Genomic DNA, 10,904 nt, shown 5'->3' on the forward strand with positions numbered 1-10,904 from the left:
TCATTGTCAGGAACTCCTGTTGAGCAGTCCAGGATGGCAGAGCTTGGAGTGTTTGCAGCCAGGCGGCACGACGATACAACGAGAGAATCAGGTTTCGCCTACACCAACAGCAATAACACCAAAGGTACAGTACATTTTGTTCAGTGTAGTGCCTGAGGGTAGAACTATTGAAAGAGCCTGATTCTGTATATTCCCCCAAAACATTGGAGTTATTATAGATTTACAGAAAGTAATGGTGTCCTTTTTAAATTAAATTAATGTTGCTGAAGGTCTTTTGTTGCAGTGTAGTTCTCTCATACGTTATTTCACAAACAGCAGACATACCATTTGTAACTGGCATTAGCAGTACGCACAATGATACAACCAATACATTGAATAATTTGGGTCAGGACAGTGTTTTTCTTGGTCATAACTTTTGATGCACACATTCTGTTCAAAATGTTTGTTTAATGTCCTCATATGACCAGTGGTGGAAAAAGTACCCAATTGTCATACTTAAGTAGAAGTTAAGATACCTTAATTAAAAATTACTCAAATAAAAGTGAAAATCACCCAATTCTACTTGAGTAAAAGTCTAAAAGTATTTGGTTTTAAAGCTACTTAAGTATCAAAAGTAAATGTAATTGCTCAAATATACTTAAGTCTAAAAAGTAAAAGTATGGATCAATTCAAATTCCTTATATTAAAACAAAACAGACGGCATGATTTTCTTGTTTTCAACATAGTCAGGGGCACACTCCAACACTCACCTATAATTTACATACTAAGCATTTGTGTTTAGTGATCAGATCAGAGGCAGTAGGGATGACCAGGGATATTCTCTTGATAAGCATGTGAATATGACAATTTTTCTGTCCTGCTAAGCATTCAAAATGTAACGAGTATTTTTGGGTGTCAGGGAAAATGTATGGAGTAAAAAGTATATTATTTTCTTTAGGAATGTAGTGGAGTGAAAGTAAAAGTTGTAACAAATATAAATAGTAAAGTAAAGTACAGATACCCCAAAAAACAACTTAAGTAGTACTTTAAAGTATTTTTACTTAAGTACTTTACACCACTGCATATGACTATATCAATGAGTCAGAAAGTTACAGTACATTTTTATATCTTCTTCTTTTGCAGATCCTTTTGAGGGCCCCAATTACCACATTGCTCCAAGATGGGTATACAATCTCTCAACACTTTGGATGATCTTTGTGGTCATTGCCTCAGTCTTCACCAATGGCCTGGTACTGGTGGCCACTGCAAAATTCAAGAAGCTCCAACACCCTCTGAACTGGATCTTGGTCAACCTTGCTATTGCTGACATTGGAGAAACACTTTTGGCAAGCACCATCAGCGTTTGCAACCAGATTTTTGGCTACTTTATTCTGGGACATCCAATGTGTGTATTTGAGGGATACACTGTGTCTGTGTGTGGTAAGAGACTCCTCAGTTCTACAAATATTTGAAATGTATTTATTGTACCAGTATTATGTGGAAATGGTAGATTAATGTATAGTATAGAGAAATTGATCAACACAAAGTGCTCCCTAAAGCCATTTTCTTGGTGCATGTTATTACGGTGCTGTGTTTTCACATCGAATTAGAGTGTCTCTAACTTTCAGTACAACTGTTCCCCTGCACAGGAATTGCTGCTCTGTGGTCCCTGGCTGTCATCTCTTGGGAGAGATGGGTGGTGGTGTGCAAGCCCTTTGGAAATGTCAAGTTTGATGCCAAATGGGCCATGGGAGGCATTATCTTCTCCTGGGTCTGGGCTGCTTTCTGGTGTGCCCCCCCCATCTTTGGCTGGAGCAGGTGGAATTTTTTTCTCTTTTTATTTCACTGATGTGTGAAAAACTCCATTGTTCAAAATCTCATTATCTCTCTCCCTCCACCAGGTACTGGCCTCACGGCCTGAAGACTTCCTGCGGACCTGATGTGTTCGGAGGCAATGAGGATCCTGGAGTCAAATCCTACATGATTACTCTCATGATAACATGCTGCTTCTTCCCCCTGTTCGTGATCATCTTCTGCTACATTTTCGTGTGGCTAGCCATTCGTGCTGTAAGTGATATTTTAAATATACCATACTGTAGCAAGCAACTATGTTGTTAAATACAGTAATGGTGAAGTGTACCTTTTGAAAAGGCATATTAAAAGGTTAAATCTAACCATTTGATATTCCTTCTGAATGACCACAGGTTGCTGCACAACAGAAAGACTCTGAGTCAACACAGAAGGCCGAGAAAGAAGTGTCCAGGATGGTTGTTGTCATGATTATAGCTTTCTGTGTGTGCTGGGGACCTTATACCTGCTTTGCCTGCTTTTCTGCGGCTAACCCTGGGTATGCCTTCCACCCTCTGGCTGCTGCACTGCCTGCCTACTTTGCCAAGAGCGCCACCATTTACAATCCAGTTATCTATGTCTTCATGAACAAACAGGTAAGTGTGTTAGTCTGATAGCTACATGAACACTGAACAAAAATAGGCCCTAATATCTTGATTTCACACGACTGGGAATACAGATATGCATCTGTTGGACACAGATACCTTTAAAAAAAATGCAGGAGCGTGGATCAGAAAACCAGTATCTGGTGTCCACCATTTGCGTCATGCAGCGCAACATGTCTCCTTCGCATAGAGTTGATCTGGTTGTTGATTGTGGCCTGTGGAATGTTGGACCACTCCTCTTCTATGGCTTTGCGAAGTTACTGGATATTGTACATGTCGACAGGCATGCAGATAAACTTCCCTGAGGTTTCTGACAGTTTGAGCAGACATTCTTCGGTTGTGCAAACCCACAGTTTCATCAGTTGTCTAGGTGGCTGTTCTCAGTTGACCCTGTAGGTGAAGAAGCTGGATGTGGAGGTCCTGGGCTGGCGCGGTTACATGAGGTCTGCGGTTGTGAGGCCAGTTGGACATACTGCCAAATTCTCTAAAAGGAGGTTGGAGGTGGCTTATGGTAGAGAAATGAACATTACATTCTCTGGCAACAGCTCTGGTGGACATTCCTGCAGTCAGAATGACAATTTCATGCTCCTTCAAAACTTGAGATATCTGTGGCATTGTGTTGTGTGAAAAAACTGCATGTTTTAGAGTTGCCTTTTATTGTCCCCAGTACAAGGTGCGCCTGTGTAATCATAATGCTGTTTAATCTGCTTCCAGATATGCCACACCTGTCAGGTGGATGAATAATCTTAGCAAAGGGTAAAATGCTCACTAACAGAGATGTAAACAGAAATAAGCTTTTGTGGATATGGACAACATTTCTAGGATATTTTATTTCAGAAACATGGGAAACATGGGACCACCACTTTACATGTTACTTTTACATTTTGGTTAGGTATATTTTGACCCATCAATAATAAAGTGGTTAACAAAGGAATTACAGTATGTCTACCTAAATGTAGAGGTACTGTATATTTTGTAGCTCTTTCCTCATGTTCCATTCTTATTCTCTCTCCACAGTTCCGTTCTTGCATCATGCAGCTCTTTGGCAAGGCGGAAGATGATGCCTCTGAAGTGTCTACATCAAAAACAGAGGTTTCCTCTGTGGCACCTGCATAAAACCCAGACAATGGCGTATCTCTTGGAAACAAGTCGTTCTATGGAGATTTTCAGAATGGGACTTTTTAAATGTACAGTACATCCTCTTGTGTTTCTTAAAGAAATAATTTCCCACAACTTTTCAGGAGATTATTAAGCTTTACCTCATACAGGTGCAATGCTTGTAAAATCATTACCCACAAAAACGAAATTGCTATGAACCACCCCTTGGAGCTTTTCTAATCCATGGTCTTTGATTAAACAAGCTGCGAGTTGTGTGGTAATTGATATGCATACTATAGTTATTTGGTACATTATGGGAATATGTATATACTACTACTATCAATGTCTGTCCAAGTGGCAATAAAATATTGGCATCTTGGAAGGCATTCCCTTCACTCTGTAGTTGCTAAACTAGACAGCATCACACCTAAGGAAAACTGAAATGAACTGCCAATGGAAATCTGATAACTCAAAATTATGTGAACAATGTATGGTTTGAAAACCCCTTACATTTAAAGTAGTTTATGAGGTAAACATGTTCTAATCCTCTTGCAAAAAAATAAAATAAATAAATAAATATATATATAGTATAAAGCAAAGTGTGTATACAATGTATTTAACAATGTGTTTTTTCTGATTGAAATAAATGTCACGCATGCAGCAAATGAAAATACCCTCTGGTCTCACTTTCAATTTTTATACACTGTTCATTCAATGTTATTCACTGATACCTGTTATCAATGATTGTTTAAAGACCAAACTCACATGACACACCCGATATGAATTGTCTGGTAAAGCGGATAGGATAGAGATTATCTCACAAATCAGGCTAAAGGCCGAAGTGATCCACTTTCATCATTATTGTTTTGTATTTACATGAGGAAAAGATAGAATGAAGTAAATTAAATCATTGTCTGATTATCCCCTCAAAGAATTCTTCCCTGTTTACTTTGTTATAGTAAAAACATTCATATTGTCAAAATGTGTTTTCTTTATTTAGAGGTAATAAGAACAATTGTTAAGTCAACTATTTTCTCTTTTAATCATGAAGAGGATAAGGAATTTCACCTGAATGCTGAATTACGTGACACCAAAAGCACTTCTTATCCAAGAAGGATTAACCTTAAATTCAAACCTTGGCTTCAGTTCGACTGGCCGGCATAACTGAAGTTCTTTTTGGTGTGTGTGTGTGTGTAAGTCTTAGATCTTAATCTCGATGACGACATGGCTGGTATAAAACCCCACAGATTGGGGTACACCATCTTGTTGGTTGCTAACACCACAACAGGTGATCAGCAAGACAAGACAACAGAAGCCAACCACAAGACAGAGAAAAAGCGACCAACAGGTAAAGGCAAAAGCATAACTATGGCAACAAACAACTGGCAAGGCAAATATTTTAGAATAATTCGATGACTGAAATGGAAATAATATGTTGTCTTCTTTATTTGTATATTCTTCAGACACTTTCTCAGAAATGGCAGAAAGCTGGGGAAGTGCTGCTTATGCAGCCAGGCGACAAAACCAAGATACAACGAGAGAATCTTCCTTTACCTTCACCAACAGCAATAACACCAAAGGTGAGAGTGCAACTACATCTACCTTGATTGAAACTTCCAATTCATATATTTTATTTTATTTAAATCATGATGTTATGTTAACTGTATTTAGTCATATTTTTATGGAAGTTATATACAACATAGATGGCATAAGTAAAATTTCACTTTATACATATAATTTGAATTAATTAATATAATTTATGTAATTTGCATTACTTTTGCATTTTAATTGATCATCTAAAAAGCATGTAGATCATCTAAGCAGGCACCTGCACCTGTCATTTTCTCCTTCTTAGAAAAATAATTTTGTCTGTTTGATCTCAGATCCCTTTGAGGGCCCCAACTACCACATTGCTCCAAGATGGGTGTACAATGTTTCAACACTTTGGATGATCATAGTGGTCATCCTCTCAGTCTTCACCAATGGCCTGGTACTGGTGGCCACTGCAAAATTCAAGAAGCTCCAACACCCTCTGAACTGGATCTTGGTCAACCTTGCTATTGCTGACATTGGAGAAACACTTTTGGCAAGCACCATCAGCGTTTGCAACCAGTTTTTTGGCTACTTCATTCTGGGACATCCAATGTGTGTCTTTGAGGGATACACTGTCTCCACTTGCGGTAAGATGCAGTTTTACATGGACTATACTATTATCTAATATTTAACAAGAAAATTATACATTTCTACACGGTGCTGAGAAAGAGTCAGATGCTAGAACACCGTAGCATAGTGACAGTAATCAGAATTTCTCTTTTGTCTAATTTACAGTATATGTATATATTATGCAGGAATTGCTGCTCTGTGGTCCCTGGCTGTCATCTCTTGGGAGAGATGGGTGGTGGTGTGCAAGCCCTTTGGAAGTGTCAAGTTTGATGCCAAATGGGCCATGGGAGGCATTATCTTCTCCTGGGTCTGGGCTGCTTTCTGGTGTGCCCCCCCCATCTTTGGCTGGAGCAGGTGTGGATTTCTCTTCTTATTTCACTGAGGATTCAAGTTCAAAAGATAAAATTATTTAACATATTTCTTTATCTCTCTCCCTCCACCAGGTACTGGCCTCACGGCCTGAAGACTTCCTGCGGACCTGATGTGTTCGGAGGCAATGAGGATCCTGGAGTCAAATCCTACATGATCACTCTCATGATTACATGCTGCTTCTTCCCCTTGTTCGTGATCATCTTCTGCTACATTTTCGTGTGGCTAGCCATTCGTGCTGTAAGTGATATTTTAAATATACCATACTGTAGCAAGCAACTATGTTGTTAAATACAGTAATGGTCAAGTGTACCTTTTGAAAAGGCATATTAAAAGGTTAAATCTAACCATTTGATATTCCTTCTGAATGACCACAGGTTGCTGCACAACAGAAAGACTCTGAGTCAACACAGAAGGCCGAGAAGGAAGTGTCCAGGATGGTTGTTGTCATGATTATAGCTTACTGTGTATGCTGGGGACCTTATACCTGCTTTGCCTGCTTTGCTGCGGCTAACCCTGGGTATGCTTTCCACCCTCTGGCAGCCGCAATTCCTGCCTACTTTGCCAAGAGCGCCACCATCTACAATCCAGTTATATATGTCTTCATGAACAAACAGGTAAGTCTAAACAGGATTCTCAGACACTGTTTTTTTAATCTTACTGATTTCATGTAACAAAGCTCTAACAATACTAATTTTTCTAAATGTTTCACAATTGGCTTTCTTGTGAAGTACATTTTTTTTAAAGCATCGGCTGACAATGTGTTCATTAAATTTCGAGATAGACATATAATTTGAAAGTCTTATGTTTAATTATTCCTCTCTCTCCAGTTCCGTACTTGCATCATGCAGCTCTTTGGAAAGGCAGAAGATGATGGCACTGAAGTGTCTACATCAAAAACAGAGGTTTCCTCTGTGGCACCTGCATAAACCCCAGACAACATTGTACCTCTTGGAAACAAATCGTGAACGTTCTGAGGAGATTTTCCAAATGGGACTTTTCAAATGTACAGTACATCCTCTTGTTTTTCTTAAACAAACATTCTCCCACAACTTTTCAGGAGATTATTAAGCTTTACCTCATACAGGTGCAATGTGTGTAAAAGCGTTACCCACAAAACTAAATTGCTATGAACCACCCCTTGGAGCTTTTTTAATCCATGGTCTTCGATTAAACAGGCAGAGAGTTGTGTGGTAATTGATATGCATATTATAGCTATTTGAGTGGTACATTATGGGAATATGTATATACTACTACTATCAATGTCTGTCCAAGTGGCAAGAAAAAGTTGGCGTCTTGTAATGCATTCCCTTCACTCTGCAGTGGCTAAACTGGACAGCTTCACAGCTAAGGAAAACTGAAATTAACTGCCAATGGAAATCTGATCATCTCAAAATGATGTGAACAATGTATGGTTTGAAAACCCCTTACTTTTAAAGTAACTTATGAGGTAAACATTTTGTATCCCTCTTGCAAATAAAAAAACAAAAAAATAATAATACTAGTAAATAGATAATTGTGTATACAATGTATTTAACAATGTTTTTTTCTGATTAAAATACATTTCATGCATGCAGCAAAATGAAAATACCCTCTGGTCTCACTTTCTATGTTTATACACTGTTCATTCAATGTTTATTCACTGCTACCTGTTATCAATGATTGTTTAAAGGCCAAACTCACATGCCACACCCAATATGAACTGTCTGGTAAAGCGGATAAGATAGAGGTTATCTCCCCAATCAGCCTAAAGGATCGAAGTGAGGGGGGCAGGTTTCGGGTCAAGGGCCAAACCCTGTCCCCCGGCCTCGCTGCGGTGGCGGTTGGCGCTCGCTTTTTGCCACCTCGTGGCCCGTCGTAGGTGCACATAGGCGGCGTCCCAGGCCTCCTCCGAGAGCTTGAACCACTCCTCCACCGCAGGAGCCTCGATCTGGCTCTGATGCCACGGTGCCAGAACCGGCTGATATCCCAGTACGCACGGGAAAGGAGAGAGGTTAGTGGAGCAGTGGCGGAGTGATGTTTGGGCCATCTCTGTCCAGGGGATGAACGTCGCCCACTCCCCCGGCCGGTCCTGGCAATATGACCTCAGACACCTACCCACATCCTGATTTACTCTCTCCACCTGCCCGTTACGGGGAGAAAACCTGAGGTAAGGCTGCCCGAGATCCCCAGACGTTCCATAAACGTTCTCCAGACCCTGGATGTGAACTGGGGACCCCGATCAGAGACTATGTCCTCAGGCAACCCGTAGTGCCGGAAGACTTGAGTGAACAGGGCCTCCTCAGTCTGTAGGGCTGTAGGGAGACTGGGCAGAGGGAGGAGACGACAGGACTTAGAAAACCGATCCACAACGACCAGGATTGTGGTGTTGCCCTGTGAGGGAGGAAGATCCGTCAGGAAGTCCACCGACAGGTGCGACCACGGCCATTGTGGAACGGGTAGGGGTTGTAATTTCCCTCTGGGCAGGTGTCTGGGAGCCTTGCTCTGGGCACACACCACGCAGGAAGAAACATAAACCCTCATGTCCTTGGCCAAGGTGGGCCACCAGTACTTCCCACTAAGGCAAGGCACCGTCCGACTGATGCCAGGATGACCAGAGGAGGGTGACGTATGTGCCCAATAGGACAAACGGTTCCAGACAGAATGTACCGGCGCCCAGCTGGACACTGGGGGGGAAGTGGGCTCTGTGTGTAACGCCTGCCTGATGTCCCTGTCCAGCTCCCACACCACCGGTGCCACCAGGCAAGAGGCAGGAAGTATGGGAGTGTGGTCCATGGACCGCTCTTCTGTGTCATACATCCGGGACAGTACGTCTGCCTTAGCATTCTGGGAACCTGGTCTGTAGGATAGAGTGAAAACTAAACGGGTAAAGAACATAGCCCACCTTGCCTGGCGAGGGTTCAGTCTCCTCGCCGCCTGGATGTACTCCAGATTGCGGGGGTCAGTCCAGATGTGAAAAGGGTGTTTCGCCCCCTCAAGCCAATGTCTCCACGCCTTCAGAGCCTTGACAACAGCCAACATCTCCCGGTCCCCCACATCATAGTTTCACACTGCCGGGCTGAGCTTCTTCGAAAAGAAAGCACAGGGGCAGAGCTTTGGTGGCGTGTCCGAGCGCTGAGAGAGCACGGCTCCTATCCCAGTCTCGGACTCGTCCACCTCCACTATGAACGCCAAAGAGGGATCCGGATGAGCCAGCACGGGAGCCGAGGTAAACAGAGCCTTCAGGTGACCAAAAGCCCTGTCCGCCTCAGCCGACCACTGCAGCCGCACCGGTCCCCCCTTCAGCAGTGAGGTAATGGGAGCTGCTACTTGACCAAAACCCCGGATAAACCTCCGGTGGTAGTTGGCAAACCCCAGAAACCGCTGCACTTCCTTTACCATGGTGGGAGTCGGCCAATTACGCACTGCTGAAATGCGGTCACTCTCCTTCTCCACCCCTGACGTGGAAATGCGGTACCCTAAGAAGGAGACGGACTGTTGGAAGAACAGATATTTCTCAGCCTTGACATACAAGTCATGCTCCAACAGTCAACCAAGCACCCTGCGCACCAGGGACACATGCTCGGCGCGTGGAGCGGAGTATATCAGAATGTCGTCGATATACACCACTACACCCTGCCCGTGCAGGTCCTGGACAATCTTGTCAACAAAGGCCTGGAAGACTGATGGTGCATTCATCAACCTGTACGGCCTGACGAGGTACTCATAGTGCCCTGAGGTGGTATTAAATGCCGTCTTCCACTCGTCCCCCTCCCGGATACGCACCAGGTTGTAAGCGCAACTGAGATCCAATTTTGTGAAGAAGCACAGGGGACTCGATCGCACTGGCGATGAGAGGCAGCGGGTAGCTGTACCTCACAGTGATCTGATTGATCCCCCGATAGTCAATACACGGGCGCAGACCCCCATCCTTCTTCTTCACAAAAAATAAACTTGAGGAGGCAGGGGAAGTGGGGGGCCGAATGTATCCCTGCCCCAGGGATTCGGAGACTTATGTTCCATAGCCACCGTCTCAACCTGTGACAGAGGATACACGTGACTCCTGGGAAGTGCTGCGTCTACCAGGAGATTTATCGCACAATCCCCCCGTCGATGAGGTGGTTCCTAAACTATGAGCAAATGAACAGTCAATAAAATTCCCAGCTGCGCCTGAATCTACTAGCGCCTTATGCTGAGAATGCGGGGAAAACACATGCATGTGAAATAAACACATGCATGTGAGCAACAGGGCGCTCTGGGTGAGCCTGTTGCCGACTCACCTGGGGTGACACGATAGTGCCCTGCCTGCAGCCTCGACTCCATTAGGAACCCTCCCCAGCACCGACCAGCAGTGTACCCTCTACGGCCACAGATGATGCAGGGAATGACCCCTCCTCCGGTCGCCCTAAGTGCAGCACCTCCCAGCTCCATGGGTTTCAGAGCGGAGGTGCTGGGGGATGGAACTGACAGGTCCCGATCCAGACATCCGCGGGTAGTCAGCAGGTTGTCCAGCCGGATAGACAGGTCCACCAGCTGGTCCAATGTGAGGGTGTTGTCTCGGGCACGCCAACCCTCGACAGACGTCCTCGCGCAGACTGCACCTGTAGTGATCTATTGGGGCCTGTTGTTCCATCCCGTGCTGGTGGCCAGTGTCCGGAAGTCCGAGGTGAAATCCTGCGCGCTCCTTGTCCCCTGCCCCAGGTGGAAAAGTCCTGGAGTGGGCCAACGCCGTATGGAGTGAGGTAGACGCGGCATGGGACCATTACGCAGAGTTCATGGGACCAGTAAGCAAAGTCCACTCCAGTACTTTGCCTGAGAGGCAGGAGACGAGGGTGGACACACTCTCACGCCCCGAAGGAGCCG

At 44.0% G+C, this 10,904-nt stretch overlaps 2 protein-coding genes across 2 annotated transcripts; both read left to right on the top strand.

Moving 5' to 3' along the window:
• The first annotated feature begins 33 nt into the window (after positions 1 to 33).
• LOC135540197 (red-sensitive opsin-2) lies at positions 34 to 3,548 on the top strand. Its single transcript, XM_064966667.1, has 6 exons — positions 34 to 124; positions 1,123 to 1,419; positions 1,629 to 1,797; positions 1,881 to 2,046; positions 2,184 to 2,423; positions 3,450 to 3,548. The coding sequence occupies exons 1-6, from the start codon at positions 34 to 36 to the stop codon at positions 3,546 to 3,548; spliced, it is 1,062 nt and encodes a 353-aa protein (XP_064822739.1).
• A 1,206-nt stretch (positions 3,549 to 4,754) lies between these two features.
• On the top strand, positions 4,755 to 6,991 carry LOC135540198 (red-sensitive opsin). Its single transcript, XM_064966668.1, has 7 exons — positions 4,755 to 4,884; positions 4,994 to 5,110; positions 5,414 to 5,710; positions 5,879 to 6,047; positions 6,137 to 6,302; positions 6,440 to 6,679; positions 6,893 to 6,991. Exons 1-7 carry the CDS (start codon positions 4,755 to 4,757, stop codon positions 6,989 to 6,991), a joined length of 1,218 nt encoding a protein of 405 aa, XP_064822740.1.
• Positions 6,992 to 10,904: the final 3,913 nt, after the last annotated feature.

This window comes from Oncorhynchus masou, chromosome 5, assembly GCF_036934945.1.
Source record: "Oncorhynchus masou masou isolate Uvic2021 chromosome 5, UVic_Omas_1.1, whole genome shotgun sequence".
NCBI lineage: Eukaryota > Metazoa > Chordata > Actinopteri > Salmoniformes > Salmonidae > Oncorhynchus > Oncorhynchus masou.